Genomic DNA, 23,304 nt, shown 5'->3' with positions numbered 1-23,304 from the left:
AGAGTGGAAATATTTATTTCTTTGTGGTTACTGATGTATCCACTGATTTTTTTTTTTCTTTCTTTTTTTTTTTCCTTTTGCAAATATCCCCCAAAAGGCTGATTTCTATACATTCACTTTTTAAAAAGGTATCTGGCTTCTGCCTTGTCTTTTCTCTGCTATGTGCTAACAGCCAGGCAAGTAAATGTCTGAACGCCAGGTCATCTGAATAGCCTTGTGTAATCCTGTACTGAAGTCTGTGTTTCAGGGCTTGTTACATTTTTAAAGGAAGTCACTGTGGTCATGTAGGGTCAGGGGCTTTTGTATGTCAAGACAATCAGTTTCTTCTATTTCTAAATCTTGTGCTGTAACCTTGAGTAGCTTGCCATGTTGTACTACATCTATTTTCTCCCACTTAAAATGGACATAAAAACGACCACTTGATTAGATTTCATACTTTGTAAAGCGTTCTGAGAACTGCTGGTTAAAAAGCACTGTATGAACGTGAAGTATATATTTTTCTGTTATTAAGCCTTCATGAAGTTTAATTTGTAGGAACCAAGGCCAAGAAGCTGATGGGAGTAGGAGGAGCAAGCTCTTTAAAACCTGGAAAAGGGAGGCAGAAGGTTTGTCAAATGAACTGTTGGTTGAAAAGAACTTCCCAGGAACGGTCTGAATGGATTAAAAGTTTTCTTTGTGGAGAGGGACATGATGTGGGGAGGAGGGAGGAACTAGTCATTTTGGAGAGCCTCTTATAGCAGCTAATCCTCCAGCGCCAGTGTGGCCACCAGCAGATACTGCATCCTTTGGGATGATCTCTGAGGAGCTGCTTTACTTTCTGTCATCACTTTAACAAGCCATGGTGAGTAAATAAAGTGCATCAAACGAATCTGAGACATATTTAAGCTGAAGTACATATTAAGGGTAGTAGCTAAGCCAACCCTTTTACTTTTTCCCCATGTCATTTCTAATTCTTAAAAACAAACCATAAAAAACCCTTGAACTTCGTGCAAAAACCTGGTGCTCTGTAATTTGCAATTTAAATGATACTTCTCCATACTTGACTGCAGACAAAATCAGCTTTTCTGTTCCCATCCAATTTAATGCTTTTAATTTTGAAGGGGGGAAAAATCCTAGAATAATGATTATTTTTCCTCTTCTCCGTTTCTTGTTTCTTAGCCATCAACAAGCAGGATCTACCATAATTTGGTAGTTCCCTTTTGTTGTTTTTCATTGAAGGTTCAGACCTGCTAATTTGGATTTGCATGTTTTTTAATCAGTGTGTTTTTTAAATAATATTTGGAGGCTAATGTTTGTGTAATTATAGAAAACTTTTTAATAAATGTGTATGGAAGTTTACGTTCACATAACTGCAGAGGAGGCAAGGCCTTCAATGGCTGGAATAGAGACAGATCCATTTGTTGCTTCATTTTGCAGTCATACACATTGGGAGAGCAATGTCATTTCTAATGATGGAATTGGAAAGCGTTTCTCAAATTGAGTGTGCTCTGATGGCAGCGTTACGTGGTCCCAGTATGGCTGGCCAAAACCAGTCCCTGAGCTCCTTTTATAGTCACAAGTATCTGGAACCGAGGTGACAGATAACTCTTTGTCACAGCATTTCTCAGCGTCAACACTAGATGCTGCTGGGGATGACACGATATTGGTAACTCTGGAATAGCCAGAAATACTTTGTTCTCAGTCCACTTTGTATAGTGTAAGTGTAGACCAGGAGAACTTGGTGACCTGCATGGCTGACAGGTTCAAAATATCAGTAAGTAGAAGGAAAACGATGTACTTTCGAATAGTAAAAAGACAGCACACCATGTGGACTCCTGAAAGTGAGAACAGCAGTGCTTTCACCCATTTAACCTCTACAGCCAAATGTATCTGCAGTTACTGGCTCACGATGACCCATAGCTGGAGGAAAATGTAATTGTAATCTTGTTTACTGCAGCATCCCTGAGAAATTAAACTTAGAATTCATGAAATTAGCCTTTTCTCTATAGGTGTTTGTAGGTGTCCTATAAACCTAATACTTTCTAGGGCAAATGGAGTTGTGTGAAATCTTTACAGCCTGTCTGAAGTATCTGCATGAAATTATAAATGATTTTGTTGCTGAATTGCATAGTTTGTTTTGGGAAAGGTAAAATGTTGCTGCTTCTATACCTCATACTAATCCTCTGCAAAATAAATGAAATGCACAGTGGAATTTTAACTTTAAAAGAGAGTTTTAAAAACTCTAGTAAGGGGTCAGTTAAATTGTAGAAGGATTTGTGTTTTAGTTGCTGTAACGTAGCCCTATTTAATGGAGTGTGTACTGTGTGGAACCTGTGTTTTTTTTTTTTTTTAAATCAAAATATAAGCTTTGCTGTATTTAGTTTTTTCAGACCTCTTTTTCCTTAAAAAAGAAGTTTCTCCATAATTCTGATTTTTAAAAAAATCCATATTTAAATCACTCACTCTAAGTGAGGTGAATTTCGGCTTCTTGGAATGAATTTAGATCGCTTTTCTTCTTGAAATGTAAGAAGAATTCTTAATAGCTTTTTGGAGGTTTGTCTTGCGTTACAGATATGCACAGTCATGGAAAAGAAACCAGCAGCATTACTGTGTAGGTGGTGAGAAGCACAGATTGCCTTTACCTTTTGAATGTCTGACTCACCAGAGTTGTCTGTCAATCTTGACTGCTTTATTGTAAGGGGAAAAAAAAAAGAAGTTGAATAAACTGGAAATAATTACTAAAGTAATGCTGATTGCGGGTGCGCAGAGCAGCTTTGCAGCCTACCTACAGCAGCGACAGCGATGCTGGGATGAAAGGGCAGGAGGGAAGAGGGGTGCTGCCCCTGGGTGCCTGTGCTGAGCTCCGGCTCGGGCAGCTCAGCGAGCCTGGGCCCTCCTTAGGCTGATGACTTCAGCCCCAGCGCTTGGTTTCAGGTTGGCTTAATTGTTTGCAAAACACGTTTGGGGGTTCTCCCCGTGCTGGTACTTGTTCTGAGCACATAGAAAATGCAAACAAACCAGACACTGAGCTCTGTGTGGGTTTATGGTGATGTTTCTTTACGAGTTCCTGTGTCTAGAAGTGTGATGTGTTAGGCTGCTCTGCTCAGCTATTAAAACAGCACTTGTTTGCACTTAACCAAAATACATTTTTGTTGACTTAGGCCATCTTTTGTTTTTGAAATCTAGTTCTGCTTTATACGATGATTTGGGTGATTTCTCTCTCTCTCAGCTAGGACAAATACAAAGGACAAATGTATTTTGCTGGAGGAAAACTTTAACAGTTCAGTTAGACATATTTGACCACACTGGCCGCTGCTTTCCTGGTGATACTTTTGGTTAGTAGGAATGGAGGCTTAATCTTTTTAAGCACAGTCCAGATCTTACCACATTTTGGTGTGTGGAAAATGTAGATTCCCAGATAAATTATCCTGAACTTGAATATGGTCTGACTGCTCAACACTTTGGGGTTTTTGTGGAAATCACCTCAGTCTCCACGTGGAGGCTAGAACACGAAACAATTGCACAGAAAGAGAAATATTTCTTTGCTTCCTTTCCCCTTTGGTGCTGGGCAGGTAGTCTGTCTGCCTTCTCTTAGTGCTTGGTGTGGTGGCTACTGTTGGGAGCTCTCTATGACTGCAAAGCCGAATAGAAAGAGCTGTGGGTTTGTTGATTTTTATGGTTTATTATAGCTCAAATAACCGTAATGAATCTAACTCCTTGAGAGTTGGACCCAAACTCAGCCACCAGAACCTATTTTGAATTTGAAAAATCTTGTCTTCCGTCTTTTGTGTGTAACTAGTGGGGGTTCCTCACGGATCAGTTTTAGGACCAGTTCTCTTCAGTGTTTTCATAAATGACTTGGATGCACAACTTGAAGGCATAATGAGTAAGTTTGCCAACATTAATAAATCGGGAGGAGCCATTGACCCCCTTGAGGGTAGAGAGGCCTTGCAGAGAGATCTTGACGAATTAGAGGGTTGGGCAATCACCAACTGCATGAAGTTTAACAAGAGTAAGTGCTGGGGCTACCCTGGGGCGGCGAGAGGCTGGGGAACAGTCCTGTGGAAAGGAATCTGGGGGTTCTGGTCAACAGCAAGTTGAAAATGAGTTACCAGCGTGCCCTGGCAGCTGAAAGGGCCAATTGTGTCATGGGGTGCATGAGGTATGGCATGGCTAGCTGGTTCAGGGAAGCGATTGCTCCACTTTGCCCTGGTGCAGCCTCACCATGAGTGGCACATGCAGTTCGGGGCACCACAATGTAAGAAAGGCATAAAACTGTTAGGGGGTGTCCAAAGGAGGACTGCAAAGATGGTGAAGGGTCTAGAGGGCAAGACGTATGAGGAGTAGTTCAAGTCCCTTGATTTGTTCAGCCCAGAGCAGAGCAGGCTGAGGGGAGGCCTCATGGCGGCCTGCAGCTTCTTCATGAGGGGAGCGGAGGGGCAGGCGCTGAGCTCTGCTCTCTGGGGACAGCGACAGGACCTGAGGGAACGGCATGGAGCTGGGACAGGGGAGGGTCAGGAAAAGGTTCTGCACCCAGCAGGCCCTGGAATAGGCGCCCAGGGAAGTGGTCATGGCCCCAAGCCTGCTTGAGTTCAAGAGGTGTTTGGCCAACGTTCTCAGACAGGGTTTGATTTTTGGGTGGTCCTCTGTGGAGCCAGGAGTTGGACTCGGTGATCCTTGGGGGTTGCTTCCAACTCGAGGTACTCTGTGATTCTGTGATTTGTATGAACATTTATTTATATCAGATATGCAATATAAATGTATATAATACATGATACAGATCTGCAAATCAGAAATAATTTCAGTGCCCCACAGGTGCATGGCACGTGTTAAAAATCTGTGGATTCTGAGGTACTTTTAGCATGGTAAAGGCTGACACTCCTCTCTAGGATTTCTGAACCAGTGAATTGGTTTTGGTTAAAAGATGATGATGATGATACATGGTTGCATGATTCTTTGACAGATCTTGAAACATCTGTATGGACTATATTCCTATGGATTGCGAGGGCCACCCAGCCCTCATTTCTGTGAAATCTTTTTCTTACTGTACTGCATTTCGGTACCTGATTCAGTCTCTTCTCCTCCACCCCTCTGGGTTTTGGAGTGTGCCAGTGTTACTGCGCCTAGGGTAGTCTCTGGAGGATTTTGGATCAAGTTCTAGCTTTTGTTTCCTCCCACTTTTGAGAGGGCAGTGAACAGTCTGTTGGACTTCATGTCAGTGGTGTGGATTTGCTGGGTACTTGAGGTGTGTCTGTAACGTTGCGGGAGGCACTCAGCTGAGCGCCGAAGTGTTTCTGCTCGCAGTCAAACCAAGGCAGCAAGGTAAGTGTGCAGCTGCACGGGCCAGGCTGTGACTGGGTCTGTGCTGCAGATGATGTATCAGTAGCATTGATACACAATCCGGTGCCAGTTAGGCATGTAATTGCACAGAAATGGCCTCTAATACCAGTTTCAAGAAGAGCTGCCAAAACCACAGAGCTCAAGGCCTCTCCCTCTGAGTTCGGCCAATACTGGAACGAAACAGCCCCCAGTTTGTTCCTCCGGGACACAGGCCTGCCTTGTTAGGAAATCGGTGAAGTTTGGGAACCCACAATACCTCACATAGCTCTGTGTACAGTAACGGAGAGTGGAAATAGGGCCATAGGCATGAGCAACCAGACGAGTTATAAATATAGACTACTCTCTCAATTCCAGTTTCGTTAGTCATGGGAGGACAGTGAGAGTTTTATAAACTTATAAGGAATATACAAACAGTTCTGAATTTAAAATAACTCTGTATAATTTTTTTAGTGTGTGAAAAGAATATTCTTTTTTGAGACCATCCATGTAAGTATCTGCTATACGCAGTGTGTAAGGATCTGTGTATTTATATGTTCATGTGAATGTGACTTGAGACTACAAAAAAAGGTACAAGAGTGGAAAAGTGTAGCTCAGATGTGCCAAACTCTAGCTGAAACATAGTGGGAAGCAACGTGCTTCCCACTTTTTGCCAGTATCAAAAACATGAATTGTGCTTCTTCTTCTTTTTTTTTTTTTTTTTTTTTAAATATATGTGTGTATTTATATATCTATGCCTTCTCTGGCTTTATTGCAGCCAGGGCAGCATCGCTGAGCTGGCTTTGCTGCAGCCCAGAGTCCCTGTCACATACTGTGATACAGCTCACCTTGACTGTCCTTTGTATAAATAAATAAACAAAACTGTCTGGTAGTCCCTAATCTGATCACAAATCCTTACTGCAGGAAAGGATTTAGAAAGTCAGAGGCAATGTCATTTTTTTTCCAGTCATACGAGCAGGAATTCCTCAAAAGCATGTGCTTGTAAGTATGCACGGACAGCTCGTGCATCCAAGTATTAACTGTACTCGCCTACATGGACAGCAGTGGCTCGTGTACCCTTTGTTGTGAGTGTTTTACGTGTGTTTGCAGTTTCTGAGAGATAGCAGAGTAGAGCACAGTTTCCTCGTTCAGTTTATTTTATAGGTGTGTTGGAAGAACTGATAACAGAGGATGTTTTTAAAGATAGTGAGCTAAGTGCAGCCTGGATGAGGTGTTGTCATGCTCTTAGGTTGGAAGAAAACACTGAGGAAGCCTGTATACTGTTCCCATCAGTGACCCAAAGGGAGGGGTGCTAGTTGTTTTTCTGAGTGTTTTCTAATTTCTAGTGTTTTAGAACTGCAGCAGTTCACTTCGGGCACGTCACAGCAGTGTCCAGCACCTCCTTGGATCTGGAACATCCCCACACTTCTCAAAGCACACACTGCTGCCAGGCTCAGCCCTTTTGTAGCAACAGGCTAGTAACCTTTGCAAAAGCCTTCACAGCTACTGCGGAAGGGCAACAACAAAGTGTTGGGATTGTGTTCTGACACATCCATCCCGATCTGTAGATGTCACGCTTAAAGAGGTGGACTGTAGAATGACAGTTTTTTTTGTGTTTTGTTTTTTTCCCCCTCTTCAGAAGGTGTTCACACATCAGTTTTGTGGGGTTTTTATCACTTCAAACGAGGAACTGAGCTTTGAGTGAAATACAAACACAAGGACTGTATTCGGTGGGGCTCAGCAGTGCTGCTGTGAAAGCTGTGGTTCACGTGTCTTGCACTTCACTTCAGAGCGGGTCCTCTGGCCATTTATTGTCAGGGATGACAACATTAATAACCTGAGAGGCAACAGTTGCAGCAGTTTTCTTTGGAGATAGAACTATGTAGGACAGAGTTAAAAGTTCACATTCGGACAATTCAGGATGACTTACAAACTATGAAAGCAGTTTGCATCAAGTCTGAAAAGACGCTCAACATTTACCCTTTTAAGGTTAAATTACGAGACCGATTGATGCAGGATCTTCCAGTCTGCCTGTGGGTCCTGCGAAGTCTGGCACATTGTGTATTTTGTCTGTGTTGATAAAAGAGGAGAGATTTAGAATGAAAATTATTTCATGACTATTAACACCAAGAGAAGTGCTCACCCTTTGTTTGTTGTGGAACTCAAGAACACAGCCTTAATTTCCTGACAGATTTGCTTACACACTCTTGTATTTCACAAATTGCAAAGGCAATATTTTGTTTATCATTTTAAACATAATCGGTTTTAATACTGTTTGAAGTGGTGTGATCTTGCTAGAATGACTTCTCTTCCAGTGTGCAGATACCTTAAGTGATGATGCACTCGCAGACTTAAAGTCTGTAATTTAATACAGCTGTACTCAGGTGTCTTGGGCAACCTTCCGAATCATTGGTATTCTTGTGTCTTGTTTCGCACTTTGATTGTAGTAGTTCTCTTCTCTCAGATTCCTCAGATTTTGTCAGATCTTAATCCTGTTCATACTGGCAAACAGGCTTTCCAGCAGGCCCTAAGCGATTCAAGCATTCTTTTTGGACTCTTTTTTTCCTTTGAGTTCTGATCATTCCCAGTGAAGTGGGTTTCATTATTTATTGTTAACACAGGTATCCTAGTTGTAGATGAGCAAAAACTTTCTAAATATTCTACCCTACTGTGTATTATGAACAGTAGTTTATACTGAGGCCTTTTTTTTCTGTTTTTTTAACAATTACAGAATAACTAGCCTTCAACTGGAGCAGTGTTGATGTGTGCCCTTAAAACGAACATTATGTTTCATTGTTTATGCCGGAATGGTTAAGCCTGATGATGGGCTTAATGCATAAATGCGAAGGGCATTCCTGAAACATAGCAGGAGTTGTATCTTTTGGAACATGTGACTTTTTCTGTCCAAGAATAAACTGCCATTATCCATCAGCATTAAGAGAACTACATAATTTAGGCCAGTGTGATAATGTTATCAAACTGTCTTCTTCCTTTAGAATAAATCTGGAATGTGAATAGTATTCTTCTCCAGCTGGGATTTTGCCAGGAGATGACTGACCAACACTCCTTGCTTGCAGTATATTAATTAAATCATGTAAAACTTATTGCCTTACACTTGCAGAATTTGGAAGGCAGGCAGATTAAATCTTACTTTAAGCAACAGCGGGGGGCGTAGGGGGGTAGGCATCACTGCCAATATATTACATTTAATCTTGATTGGAAAGAAAAATAACTTGATTCAGAGCTGTACTGTGGCAGCCCTTTTCTTTACGCTTGTGCTAAGGAAGAGTTCAGGGATTTCGGTTGTCCCTCCAGAAGCATTAGCGAGTTTGTGCGGCGAGTGTTGCGTGATGGCAGCGGACTGGGAGCAGCTTGCGGTGGCGTGAGTCCCGCTTTCCTGCAGGCCGTGCTTCCATCCCCGGTGGCGTTTGAGTTATTGCTCTGATCTGCATTTGCTCAGTGGGAAATTTTGCTCTCTGTAGAAGAAATTTCTGTTTCTCGAACAGCGCAGCACTGATAATAAAATTTTCCCCAACCAATTTACTTACTTTGTGTCAAAGATAGAGTAAAACTGGCCCAGACGCCTAATAGCTGCTTGTGTATACGCCTCGGTTGTGTTTATGTACTGAATTCATACTGGCGTGGAAAGGACAAAATGGACTTGTTTTTTTTCCTCTTTCGCTCAAGTGCCAGCTGCAATGATGCCAGTCTGAGTAGCGCTGGGCAACATAAACTGTTTTGAAAGAGAATGCAATTCGTGCTGCCTGTTTTTGTCAATAAGCCGTGTTTATTTGCACCTTCCTGGTCATCACTAGTATTACGCACTTCGGAGCAAATGGAGTAAGTGTACTATATATTGGTTCCTGTTTACTGTGGTCTAAGGTAGTTGTTTTCACTTGGCGTTTCCCTTTGCTCTAATTTCTGTGAGGTGTGAGTAGCTGTAACACCGCGGGAGCTTTTAACAGGGCTGACTGCTCCACTTGCAGAAAACGTGAAGGGATGGTAGTTTTTGCGGTGCCAAGCAGTGTCCCTGAGTCCTCTAGTCGCTCTAAGTAGAAAATATTTAGCACACATCGTTATTTATCACAACTGGGAAGCCTGGAAGCTGTTTTGAGGCAACTTCTAGGGTGAAGAATGCATGATAGATAGCAGAAAGGTAGGGAGGGGCCCCTCAAACTCCAGCATATCCAACTGAAATGTGCTTTGCATTATTGGCTCCATTGTTTTTAATGGGCTGTTGTGTTCTTTTCAGCTGGGAAGGAGAGCAGCAGATATGTTGCGCTGGGAGGGGGTTACAAACCATGCCATGGGCCTCTGGTTCCTTGAGGGTGTGCTTTCCTGATCCCTGTGCTAGCCTAAACTGTTCTGTTTACTAAAACTATTCCAAGGGAGGGAGAACTGTAAAGTTGATGGAAAAAAAAATGACAAAACTGTCAGGCATTGAATGCTTCACCACAACAATGCGTTCTAGCAAAGTGTTCATTACAGTGAATAATCAATGTCCTCTTTTCTTCATGCCTCGCCTCATCTGGTGGCCTCCCAAGAGTTTCCAGGTGCTGGGTGGTGCTGGGCTGCCTTCTTCTCGCCTGTCCCCACTGCTTCTTCCTCCTCCTTCACAGTTGCTTCCAGCAGATCCAGCAGCAGTTGTAACCAGCTAATGTCCAACCGGGTACTATGCAGGCTTGTAGTGTGCTATTGGTTTTTGGCCACAAAATCCCAAGGAAGAGGATTTAAGAGTAGATTCGTCACCAGTGTTTTGTGTGCTCAAAGGCCGAGCTGTTGGAGGGCTGATTTCAGGTTGGGCAAATCCTTTGAGCCATGGCTGCACTGAGGTTCTGGATGCTTTATTGCACCGAGCCTTCCACTTTGGGGATGCGGTGTGTGGCATCTGTGACAGACTGAAATACTGAGGAGCAGGAGGCCAAAAAGCTTGTGTGGAAACCAACCAGATGTAGTTGAACTTCAGCTGGGTATGTACAGGGGGAAGAAAATAATTCACAGAACAACTTCAGACTGATTTCAAGATCCACATAGAAATGGGCTGGTAACAAGAAGGGTGTAAACAGGGAAACGTGGCTCTAGTGAAATGATCTCAAGTCCGACACAGCGTGCAGGCTGTAGGCTTAATGTCATTGTCTTGCCTCTTGGTATAAAGTTTGTGTAGACCGAGCCATACATTTTATTGATGGGCATGATTGTATGCCTACTGGAAGATTACAGGGAAAGAAACTGATCAGTTTCAACTCATAGTATCAGTGCTGTGTTAAAGTGAACCTTTAAATGAGATCTGCTAGGTAATTTCAAAATATGCCACATCTTCTGTCTTAACTGCAGGAAAGTAAGGAAGCTCTTTGATATGGTAGTGTGGGCTTTTGTTTTTTGTTTCCCCTTCAGGATTTTTGCCAAAGATGAGATACCAGTTTTAAGACTGAAGGAGAAAACCGGGGAAAAAAATACACCATTGTTAATGTGTCACTAATTCCTGTTTCTATAGCAGTGTGAAGGTTTCGCACAAGTGATCAAAATAAGTGGCTTCTTCAGTTCTTTGGAGATGACTTGTACCCATATTTCTGTGATCGGAACACGTTACTGCATGTATTTAATACGTGTTTTTCCTTATTGCAACCTTTATTCTGTAGTTATTTAATTCCAGGCCTGGCCATGAATCACTGGAACTGGATTTTCTGAGTAATGTCTCTCCGGTCTCTCCATTCTTACGGTATACTGGGCAAAAGAAGTCAGGTCTTGTATAGGCTGCTTGAGCGTTAGAAGTCAGCTGTTTGAAAGTCTGTACCAAAGTTTAGACCATTAAAACGCAGTATTTTAAAAAATCTGTCATGTAGAGGGATTAACATTCCAAAAATGACCGTTTTTTCTGTCTTTGTGGATAAATTTAGACAGCTAATTTTTCAGTAGTTGGCTCGGAGAAAATGCTCCCTTCCTCCTCTGGTTTCTGCTCAAAGCTAGGCTTTTCTCCTTGTCTTTCAGAAACGGCATTTTATGCGAAAGATGCTCTAAAAAAGAAGAAAAAGGAATATATTAAAAAAGGAAGGATTGAATATCGTTTTACAAGGAGAGAAAGAATCTTTAAAAAAAAAAAAATATTTATCCCACACTTGGCAACCTTCTGCTTGCCCGCATGTGACTGGCCCGGTGCCATCCTTGGCAGAGGCAGATGCCTCGGCCTGCCAGAAGTCTTCCTCTTCTGGCTGCACTCTCCCTCCCTGTGACTGATTGTTTGTTCACCTGATTTTTCTGTTTCAGCGTTGCTGAAGTCATGGCGTCTTGGAGATAAGAACACTTTGTCTGTCCAAACTGTACAATAGCCGTGATGTCAACGCGGAGTGCTTTCAGAGAGCTCGAGCTCTGTGCACACTTCAAACAGCGCTGAGATATTAAATGTCAGAAAAACTTACTACCACCTCCTTAGTGTTAGAGTGTTCCAAAAGGAACTGCTGTAAATACAAAGAGATGATTTGTTCCTTGCTTTTGGAGAATTGAGTTTGAGGGTTTCTCAAGCTTGCTTTGTGTTTGCAATTTTGGTTTAGCATCTTGGGGATTTTAATTGAGAATGATGAGTCTCTGAGTCAGCTTCTCTTGGAAGTCTTCTTGCTCGTTTGTAAGATCGTTGCATTTAGTTTTAAATCTCTCTTCTGTGTGGCAGGTCTGCATCTGAGCTGCTCAGTAAGCAGGTATCTTGAAATATTTTGCATTTTTTATGAGTGATTATAGTATCTTAATAGTATTTGGAAAATCTCCTGAATTTTGTTGACAAGGAAAACTTTTTATGTGAAGAAATCAGAGGGAAGGTGAAGCACAGAAGGTCAAAGACACTACTGCCGTTACTTTTGCTCCAGTAAATTTGATTTGTGGCTAATGTATTCTTGTCATGTCATTCTTTGAACAGCTGACGATTGTTCAGTACTTTCACTCCCCAAACGTAAATAATTAGACTCTCTGGTCTGGTCAAGCCTCCATCTCTTTAGTAAGATCATGAAGCTGCGTAAGGGTCTGCTCTTCTCTAGGTCTTGCTTTGACTTCCTTCTTCCATGGCTGCACTCCAAGGTCTCTGAAATTTTCCATTATCTCGGTAGCTCCACGTGATGACAATTAAGTATTTCTTGCCCTTGTGGTTGTCAGCAAGGATTTTTCTTCTCCCCCCCCCCCCCGCCTTGTATACAGTCATCAGCCTTCATGATTCAAGGCACTATTGTACCTAGCTTGTGAATTCCATTCCGAAATGTCAGCCCACCCTTTGCTTATGTTTGCCTCTAATGTTCTTGCAGACTAAAGTCAACAAGTATTCAAGCGTAATTCAGTGTTTTTTGTTTTTTTTTTTTTGTTTTTTTTTTTTCAGAAGTGTTTTGGAACCTGCATTTGAAATGTTTGGGTACAGATGTAGCAGCCCAAGGAGCATGATTTGCGTGGGTGGGGGAGAAGGATGGATGGGGCTGGGTTGTAAGATCCGCTGCTGTTATTTAGTAAGGCTTTTTAACAGGGGTAACTTGGGGAGCCGGCACTTAAGGCAGATAAGAGTTTTTGTTGTTCGTAACGTATCTTACACACACAAGTTCTTGTTATGGCTCTTCAAAGAAACAGGATACCCGTATTGTCTCCAGGCTGAATGCTTTGCCAACGTTAGCAAGAACGGGACTGAGAGAAAAATGAGGTTGCTGAGCTTTTAAAAAATTATCTTTAAAATGTTTTCAAGAGTTCTTGTTAAAATGGCTGTGATTAAAATATTACTGTAGTTTGGAAAATCTATTTCACTGATTACCTTTTTCATATGAACTTGTATATCCTTCTTTGCTGCAATTTATATTTCTGCAGACGACAGTCAGCAGATTTATGAAGAGATGCAGGGAATCCTATTTATATACCAGACTATTCATGAGTTGCAGAGGCATTAAAGCAATATGAAAGTGTTTCCCAAGAATGAAATAAACTCGCTCTTTTCCTGCTACATTCATCTGAACACTTAATGCAGCAGCCTTTGTTTTTAGTGAATGTCTGTCCAGATGAAAACAAAAATCATGTAGAGCTTCTCAATAAATCTGGTAATGAACTTTGTGGAGGCATGGGGGTGTGTGTTTTTTCTTAGTAGGGCTTTGAACTGGAAATGTAGATACCACACTAAATCTGAGTTCTGGCACCCACTCAGAACAGCAGTCCATCTGCTAGCAAGACACGCTGCTTTTTTTTTCTCTTAAATCCCTTAGTAGTTGGCAGTGGGAGTAGTACTGCGTACCTTAATGGGCCTGACTGAGGTGGCAGCTGGGCATGCTTTCCTGCTTTTACACTGGTGCAAGTGACCATCAGTAAAAGACTTTGCACCTGTAGCCTTATTTATTTTTGGTTGGGATGTGGTAGGTATAATTTTTTCTTCTTAAAGAAGAAAAAAAAATCCAGCATACTTAACGCTGTGCATTATTTAGCAGTAATTTCCTCCTCATTGCTACTCTGGGTTTTACAAGTAACTGGCTCTGCAGAAATCATCTCAGTTTGGCCTCTTTTAGTGCATGCAGTGTTTGTGCTGCCTGCGCTGGTGTCTGCCAGAGCATCGTTAGTGGGATGCACAGCAGCCACCTCCTTGCTCTGTTCCCTTGCTCTCACATCTCCCTTCTCCTTTTCTGCCCCAAAAAGCAAACAGGCAGCTGCGGAGCAGCGGGGGCAGCAGACATGCAGCTGGGTTGCAATGGCAGTACAAGAAAGCTGCGGGGTGAAGCAGTGTCTTGCATGAATTTAATGAAACTTCCTCTAAAATGCTACTGCTTTGCTGCTTCTCAGGTTTGTGAGGGTCAGAAAGGAGAAATCACAGTGCAGAACTTCTGTGGAATTGTTAATGTTCCTTAAAACCTTGTCTCTCCCTGCAGGCTGGGCTCTCGTTGCTTCCGTGTTCGTTTTGGGACAGGGACTTCTTTGCTGGTTGTGTGCTTTTTGCTCAGATAGTTCAGTTTCAATGTCTTGTGGTGCTTTGCTTGGATCGCGTTGGAGTTGTACTACTGAAATTTTGTTTTACGTTGTTATTATTGGTCCTGTTTTTTAGCAAAGTTAGAAAGTAGAAAACAGTCACTTAATGCAGACCAGATTTCCTATCTGTGTTTGTTTACAGAGCCTCTGGCACACCACTCGGATGGCTAAAAGGCCATACAACGCTGTAATCAAAATGTTGTTGTTACATAAATATAATGCTGCCACTTCGTTTGATGCAACAATAGTGAGATTGTCTGGTGGCGACTCTGCTCTTTGTTCGTTTCTTCCAAGCCAGAAGGCTTTCATGTAAAATGAATGTCCCAATAAATTTGCACCCCATTTTTTTCCTCCCTTACATATTTTGTTCTCTGAACCTGGAATTTGGGGGTAAGGCAGAGTTCTGTTACGCTCTTCAGGGGAAAAAAAGCAGCTCCCTGATTGCACAGTATTTGATGTGTACCATCTGTACTTTATTAAACCTCATTTTGCATACATAAGCAACATTGGGATGCTACATTGGGGTCAACCTAACCATGTGTGCTGCAGTATAGCAATGCTTTATTGTACGAGCGTAATTAAGTTGTTTAAAGGAAGCTTGTTTTCTTGCCAGTAAAAGACCAATTTGAAGTACAAATGGGAAAGACGAGAAATGCTTAGAAAGACAGTAAGTCAGCACTTCAAAAAAAAAAAAAACACAACATAATATTGGGCCTGTGGAATGGGTTACAGTACTTGGTTGTTTCCATTATCCTTATTATCTTGCTTTCAAAAAAATTATTTTTTACATTGGCTCGTGTTATAAATTTGATCTGAGAAAAAGATATGTTCAGGCAGCTGAAACTGGGGAAAAAAAAAAAAAAAGTTTGTCAATTTTACAGGAATTGGTTCTTTTGCAGAGCTGCTCTAGAGCCCAGGGAATGATAGCGCAGATTTGTACAGATCAGGGCTTTTCTTTAATACCACTCCCTGTGTTTAACAGCTCTTACTCACGCTACCTTGCCTTCTGTCTTGCAGTGTGCCCCAGCTCATGTGGCAAGCGAGCCTGTACAGACCAAAATGAGTGTTGCCATCCCGAGTGCTTGGGGAGCTGCACAGCGCCTGACAACAACACCGCTTGCGTGGCCTGCCGCAATTACTACTATGAAGGAGTCTGCATGCCCACCTGCCCTCCCAACACCTACAAATTCGAGGGCTGGCGCTGCGTGACTAAGGAGTTTTGCTCCAAAGTCCCTGCCACCGAGACAAGTGAATATGAGAGGTTTGTGATTCACAATGATGAGTGCATGGCAGAGTGCCCCTCTGGATTCATACGCAACGGGAGCCAAAGGTAATGCAGCTTCTGGAAATCCGTCAGTTAGCATGCTTGTTTGTTTTTTTCCCCCCTCTATTCTGCAGCAGCCTTGTGATGCAAATTGTATTTAGTAGAAGATACGATTGGAAATTGCATGGCTTCCCGGTAAAGGCTTGCTTAGACACCATTTAAAGGTCTGATTGTGTGCGGTCCTATGTATTGTCAGTTCCTACTAATTCTTCTGAAGGACTTGAGAAGATCAGATCAATACAATGCAGTCTTTAAGTAGACAGTTTAAAAAAAAAAAAAAAAAAGGCAAGTCAAGGAAGACAGGAGTGGTGACCAGCCGATGATCATTATCACATACAGAGCAAACCGTGGGAGTCACCTTGCTTCACATACTATTTGCTTTATCTGTACTTGCATTTTAGGCACACATGTTCCTTAGTATATTTATTTCTATTTCTCTTTTTTTCACTGTTTCCAGAAGATAACAATGGTGTTTTAACACCTGTGGTTAAGCAAACAGCCCCAGCTGCCTGCTGACCCTTGGAAGCTATAGACCTCAATGAGTAAGGGAAAGTCAAGGTGCTAAAATTCTTAGTGCTTCAGTACTATGCTAAAAAGATACCTTCAAGATCTGAGATGTTGGGCTTTTTGGAGAGTGGTTGTGATAATTCCTGCACTAGCTACGTGTCTATGCCATTCATCCACTCATTCAAGTACCAAGGCAGTCTCCGGTTTACATTTGGATGTAAGCAACTTAACACTGTGTTTGCTCAAATCCCAATATTCGCCTGAGAAATCTTTCACTTGTTATCTACCTGAGGTTGCAGTACCAGCTGTTTGAAGCGCTTACACTGAAGTGCACGGCCATCCTATCTTATCTCAGTGTTGTGCTCAGCTGCAGAGATTGAAAGGAGCTGTAACCCAAGGCCAGTGAGCGTTTTGTTCCCCAGAGGTGGTGTTAACAAATAGTTGCAAATGGAAAGCATTTCCAGCATTCTTTGTACATGTAGCTGAATGCCTCTTGCTTGTGTCTGCAGCTTTTAGTGGTTTGTGGCATGTTACAGTGCAGGATTTTGAAACAGGATCTTACTACTAAGACAAGGAAGCTTCTTTCTTTTATTGTTTGTGCATGAAAAACTGTTGTTATCAATTTACATGTTTCTTTAAGCCTTAGAAGAGAGTGGTTTCAAATTATTTTAAATATAATAAATAGTGAGTCCATGTTCATCAGTGTTGGCATCAGAAACTTTTGTTTTTGGAGCTGGGTTTGATTTTTCTTTCAATTTTCCTGTCTAAAGCAATAATATAGAGTAAGTGATAATGAAATACTTATTCTAGGACTTTCATTTGTAAGATAAAAACAAGCTTGAATCAGGAAAGACATTTACCAGAAGGAGTGATCAGAGGGCACATTTTGTCCACACATGAAGTGTTTAACTTTGAGAAGAGTATGTCACCAGTGTAACAGTCTTTAAAAAGCTGTTCTAGCCAAAGGCTAGGCTAGCCCGAGTTCTTGCTCCTTGAGTTTGGTCTTTAAGAAGTGCTTGTGAATGTCTGTAAGTAAAAGAAGTGGCACAAGTAAGCCTGGCAATTGGATTTCTTTGAGTTAGGGGCTGTACCTGTCTTCATGTTTTCTAGTCATTGGTGGACCTGTTCTTTCTGAATCTGTGTAATCCATTTTGGATCTGTTTAGGCTTCTTGTCTGCCTCTCCCAATTCTTGTTGCAGTGAGTTACACAAATTAGTTTTGCCTCGCATGAAGATGCATCCCTTTGTTTGTTTAAACTTGCTGCTTTAATACTTCTTATGTTATGAGAAATAGTGACTAATTGGCTGCTCACTTTCTCCACATCACTCAGGACTGTATGCTCCTGCAGTTGTCTTTTCCAAGTTACAACAGCCAGGAGCATGGAATTTGCTAGCACTGATCTTGAAATGTTGATTTAAGGGCACAGAGCCAGAAAATTTCTTAAAATCTGTAACAGTACTTGCATATCTCTGGTTCCTAGCTGGCCTGGTTTTGGAGGTAGATCCAGAATTAGCACCGGACTTCACCAGCACTCAGCGCTGTCTGTGTGAATTAGAAGGGTGGCCTTTCTCGTTGTAATTGGAGTAAATGCAGTGGCACTGTTTGTTGGTTTTTTTGTTTGTTTGTTTGTTTTAATATCCTGAAGTACCTTTTGCTCAGAAGGATAACAAAGCCTTTTAGAAAGTGGCAGACAGCAGGTACGGGTCCACTTTGCTGTAAACAGGAGGTATAAATGTTCCAGCCTCTCTGGAGTCCCACAGGTGTGTTACACTTACCTGCAGGCCGCTGCAGAAGTACAGTGACTTTCGTTCTAGCTTGAAGTATTTCCTTAAACTTTAGATGGAACTGTTTTTCAAAACTGAATTCAGAGCAGTCTGAGGACTCAGAGCTGCATATACTTATTTTCAGTCTCCTTTTCTTTCCTAACAGTATGTTCTGCAGTCCTTGTGAAGGGCCATGCCCCAAAATTTGTGAGGACGGGAAAACGAAGACCATTGACTCTGTCACATCAGCACAAATGTTGCAGGGATGCACAATTCTCAAGGGGAATTTGCTGATTAACATCCGTCGTGGAAGTAAGTGATTGCCCTTTATGAAGCAGGTTCATATTTGTCTTTATGAACCTCTGATAAGATGGCTTTTAATATTTTCCTTTTGTCAGCATAACGATAGGAACATTAAAAACTCTGAACTCTTTGCTTTCCATCCAATAGCAGTGCTCCTGTTTGGTTTGGCCTATTGTAGCACCATTCTCCAACGTGCTAATGGAATAGGTAGTCGACTACCAACTATGAAGTAGGGAAAGCTGGTATTTTTTTAAAATTATTATTATTTTTGGAAAGGCAGAGAGCTAGGATTAGGCAGGAGGATGAGCAATAGTCCCCAAGGAATAATAAAGGCCTGAGAAGGTGGAAAAGTGGAAAAGCCTTGCATCTGGGTAAGTAAACAAGAGTTCTCTGCAAGTAGGGCATGGCCCTGTGAGACAGGGAATAGCCTCAGTTTGTAAAGCAAGGTGTGGTGTCTTGCTAAAACATGTAATCAACAGCTCTGAAAACTCGTATGGAGCCTAGCATGGCGCCTCTGGATGGTTGTTGTTGGTGAGCTGGCCACCTGGGCTGCGTGTCCTGAACAAGCTCGGATTCAATTTTTCAGGTGATTCATCAGCAAGGGAAGTGTTGACAGCTGATGAGTTTTAAAAACAAATCAGAAGAAAAACCAAACCAACACAAAAAATGTGAAAAACACTGTTAGTTTTTGTTGGAAATGTATCTCCCTGTGGAAGGTGCTTTTTGGTTTCATGAATATGGTTGAAAGACTCAGGTATACATGATTCCCTTCCTCTTGCTGAATAAAAACCGTGGTTTAGAAACAGCAGTGTGTGGATTATTTCACTCGTGGTCCCACTGCTGCTAGTGAATCCTTCACTATGAGAGATTTTCAAGTTAGCTGGAGCAAGGTGGGAGAGGAGAGTTATTTAAGTATTATCTAAGAGTGCTGAAGAGCATCTACTTCGTCCCAGCCCACTTGGTGTAGGTACCAGTCATTGGTATTTGAACTTCCCAGTGAAGTAGTAAGATCTCAATTTATGGTAGCAGACACACCCCACAGCAGCATCTCCCATCCCGAATGCTTCTTAAAAACATCCCCTTACAACTGCAGCGTAACTCAGCAGCATGATGACAGCAGGCAAGGACTGCAAGCCTTGAGCCTGGTGAAGGACATGGTGTTGCAGACCTAGGAAAGGACAGTACAGGTCCTGGGGAGAGGGCAGTACTGCAGAGTGGAGCTTGCTCTGAAGAGGTTTTAACAACTTATTAGAGAAAATCACCTTCAGCATGCTGCATGGAACATGTTCCATGGCATGAGGACATCCTCATGATTTTGTGTTTGTTTCATAGAGTTCCCAGTTTTGTAGCCAAAGTTTTCTAGGTTACTGAAATAAGTGCTTTATGCCACCCTGGAGACCAGTAGCTTACCTCTCGGTCTTTATCTTCAGTCTTACTTTCCATTTTCCATTGGAGCATTCTGTCTGAGTCTTGCTCTGGAGCTGAAGAGCAATTCCAGTCGTATGGATGTGTACATTTACACCAGGGTCTTTTCTGCCCTGCCAGAATGCTGGCTCAGTACTTGGTGCTGGCTTCAGAGCACAATATCCATGGGAAAAAACAGGTATACTGATACAAACAGGTCAGAGTGGTTTTCCAGTGTTGCTTTGTCTTTCTTTTGTCCTTTCAGCAGTCTGTCTGCACAGGTAACTGCTACTGTAGGAGGAATACTACTACTCTTGTTTGCGTTTGTTGCTTTTGAAAATATTTTCTTTTACTGAACTGATAGTTAAGTAGAATACTGTTTAAAGCTATGAATTCTGGAATAATAAAGCTACATTTTTCTTAATATAGATAACATCGCTTCAGAACTGGAGAATTTTATGGGTCTGATTGAGACAGTAACAGGGTACGTGAAGATTCGCCATTCCCATGCATTAGTCTCCCTGTCTTTCTTGAAGAACCTGCGGTATATTCTGGGAGAGGAACAAGTGGACGGGTAAGTGTTCAGACATTTGTAGATGCAATTTTATTTCAGCAGAAAGCCACAGACTAAGTCTCCTAATGAACATTCATGTACCATTTATAGACTCTTCCACTAATAAGCAGTGTTTTTCTCCCAGTGAACACCATTGCACAGCCTTTGCTTGTTTGGATTACTATCCAAACCAGCATATTAAAATGAGCATATTAGAAGTACTTTCATGATAACTTTGCTGTTGCTTTTCACTTTAGCGAGCACCTTTCCTAGGGAGATTCTTCACATTGATCAAGAGTTTCCTTTTGTTCTTTTTTTTTTTTGCTCTATTTCATTGAGAAAGGAGCAGCTTCAGAAACAATTGAATTTCTTCACAATTTGTTACTGTTGGCTTTTAGCAGAGTTTTATGGAGAATGTCAGCCAAAAGGAGATCTGAACTTCACTAACCAGGGTGTGCAATTGGAAGTGACCAGACTAGTATGAAATAGTTTGCAAGTTGCAGTTGTTTGCAATTCCTTAAAATACTAACATGAAATTAATTGTCTATCAAGCAGAAAATAGCTTGGTCAGGAAGAGTAAAGTTGATCCCCTGAAATGGTTGCGGTGGGTTATTCTGCTGCTGTAATGTATATATAATGTGTGATACTTCTGGTACTTCACACTCTGTATAACTCCTGTTTTCCCATGATGGTAGTTGGTAGAAGAGGCAACAGTTTTTATCTCCTCAGAACTTGCAGCACTGAGGTGTGCTGATGTTCCTTTAGCAAACTGCCTTGCTCATTCTCTTCCCAAATCAAGTAGCAGTCCAAGTTTAAAATGGTATTCTGTGGGAGAAGTAAGTCTCCGTCAGTAATGAGAGTGCTATTAAATGAAGAATTTTGGGAAACCATATAGGAAAAGGTGGTGGGAAGGTCATGGGAAAGGTTGCTTGTGTCTGATTTATCTGCCCCGACAGGATAAAGTTACAGCATGAGGGATTCATCGCAACCTCCCTCTTTCTCTCAGGCTAGTCTTTGGTCAGCCTTAAATTCTTCAAATTCCACCATCTGACAGAGCAAGTTAAAGGGCAGCTCTTCATCCTGCACTTGAAAAGCACACTGTCTTTTTCAGTAAGAACATTGGCTCTATGGAAAAGCTTGTTTCTAATTGCAAATCCTAGAGGCTTGTCACTTTGCCGAGCACAAGGCTCATTCAGCCCACTTACGATGTGGTGTGCTCTAAGAGATACTCCAATTATACGTTTGTCTTTTCTTCTGTACCTCTCGCTCCCCCTCTCTCTTGCGCTCCTTAAATTTGAGTTCAGCTTTGGGTTTTAAGTAGTAATTATGTTTCTGGTACCTTGTATGTTGGCAAGCAGAGCTGATAGGAAGAGAAGTGGCAGGTTTTTGAATCTGATTCCCAAACAGAAAAGGAAGTGGTGCAGCTTTGAAGAGGAAAATGGGGCTGAGTGGGATTACCTGAGCTAAATTTTGCCTGTGCTAGGAAATGACTGCAGTTACGCGCCTCTTTCACTTTCTGTAGAAGATGCCTAGCATAATCTAGGCATTACCACAACCTAAATAACATTTCCAAAAATATTTAGATGAAAGTAGATACCTGGCAAGAAGGAAGTGAGCTTGAACAAGTACTTTGGCATAGCTGTGAACAACAGGGAATGGATCTTAACTTGGGAAATACTGGTCTGCTTGAACAATAGTTGTTTATGCCAGTGTTGCCTTGGGGGGTTAGAAAGAGGTTAAATTAAGAACCATTACTACAGTTGTTCATTATATGACTGTCCCCCACTGCACCATCACTTTTTTATTGAACGGGACTGAAAAAACAGTGCTTTAATATTTCTTCCTTACTCAGTTACTGGTCCCTGCCTCGTTTGTCACAGAACATGAGAAGCTTAGAGGGAATTTAATTTCTTCAGTTGTTTCCAGGGTATTCATTACCTCTTTTGAACAACGCATCAGTAGTGAATGTGCTCCCACTGCAAGGAAAGAATTCCCCTTTACAAATTGGGAAGCTGAAACGGAGATTTGCTGGAAGGGTCTCGGTGTACACTCTAGGATTTGGATTCCTGGTCTGGTGCTCGCTCTGCCTGGCAATTCTGTGCTCTGCCAAGGCGCTGCATGCTCGTTGCCATCTCCGATGTCAGCCACCCTGCGAGTGGATGGCACGTGGGCAGCACATCTCCCAGTGTCTCCAGGCTGGGTACCTGGAAAACGAGCAATTGTTGGGCATCAGGAGCAAGTATGGAGATGATTGCCAAGGCATGACTGTTCTCTGCCATGCTATTGTATACACGTTGGCTCTGTTCTCATCAGACCTTCATGGGTCGCACTGTGCCATAGGTGTGGAACATGTACCAAGTTCACAGGCAGCTGCTTAGCCAGTGTTTTGTATGTGTAAAGTGATAACGGTTTTCCTTTTTGCTCATCTCATACTGGTTGGTGTTCCAGCTCTCCAGTGAGATTTGCTTCTCTCTCTTCATTGTAGCACTGAGATGGACAGCTTCTCTTCTGTATGTCCCACCGGTTGCTTGTCTTGTTCCAGGCTTATCAGGCTCTGCTGTAAACCTGGACCTGTAGCCAGCTCATCCACTGCAATTACCAGTCCTCTGCCAGTTCTTGTTCCCTTTTTGGTGCAAGTCCCTTGCCTTCACAGATCATACACTGCCACTTTTGTTTTTAGCAGCAAACTTATTTGTTCGTTACCCCTTTTAGGAACTTTTGTGTCATTAATGCAAATTGTGGATGGAGATAAAGGGTGACTGAGAGCTTGTTTTAACACTTAGTACCCATATCTCCTTTTGGAGTGGATGTAGTGTTCCACATCACTCCTTTACGATGCGTGCATGTGGACAGATGGAGCATTGCGTGCAGATACGGAGTGTGGAGCAGGTTTTTAATGTATGCAGTCAATAATTAAGTAGCTATGGGTGCGCTGCAGTTGGGAATACACATCCTGTTGTGGGAATGCTCTCCTGTGGGTGTGCATGGGTTATGCAGGTTGCCTTGAGGCTTTTTTATGGCACAGCCTGCTAACAGCTGTGCTTCCTACTCCTGTTCAGAGGTTTAGCCTGTCCTTCAGGCCATGCTCTCCAGTCATTCACGTAGATACAGTCTCTAGGGTTTGACTGGCAGTGCTTTGTTTTCCTACACTGAATCTTCTGTTCTTTACATCCTATCTTCCTTGG

The 23,304-nt window shown here is 42.2% G+C and overlaps 1 protein-coding gene across 3 annotated transcripts in view; it reads left to right on the top strand.

The window, feature by feature from the left end:
- IGF1R (insulin like growth factor 1 receptor) overlaps positions 1-23,304 on the top strand; it is a 180,797-nt gene that overhangs the window by 115,740 nt on the left and 41,753 nt on the right. For all 3 annotated transcript variants that reach the window (XM_035554764.1, XM_035554765.2, XM_035554766.2), the window contains 3 exons: positions 15,283-15,595; positions 18,026-18,171; positions 19,996-20,140. In XM_035554764.1, coding sequence (XP_035410657.1) covers positions 15,283-15,595; positions 18,026-18,171; positions 19,996-20,140 — 604 coding nt within the window. The remainder of the gene's footprint in view (positions 1-15,282; positions 15,596-18,025; positions 18,172-19,995; positions 20,141-23,304) is intronic.

This window comes from Cygnus atratus, chromosome 11 (assembly GCF_013377495.2).
Source record: "Cygnus atratus isolate AKBS03 ecotype Queensland, Australia chromosome 11, CAtr_DNAZoo_HiC_assembly, whole genome shotgun sequence".
Classification (NCBI taxonomy): Eukaryota; Metazoa; Chordata; class Aves; order Anseriformes; family Anatidae; genus Cygnus; species Cygnus atratus.
The sequence above is the reverse complement of the archived record's forward strand: the minus strand, read 5'-3'. Positions and strand labels throughout refer to the sequence as shown.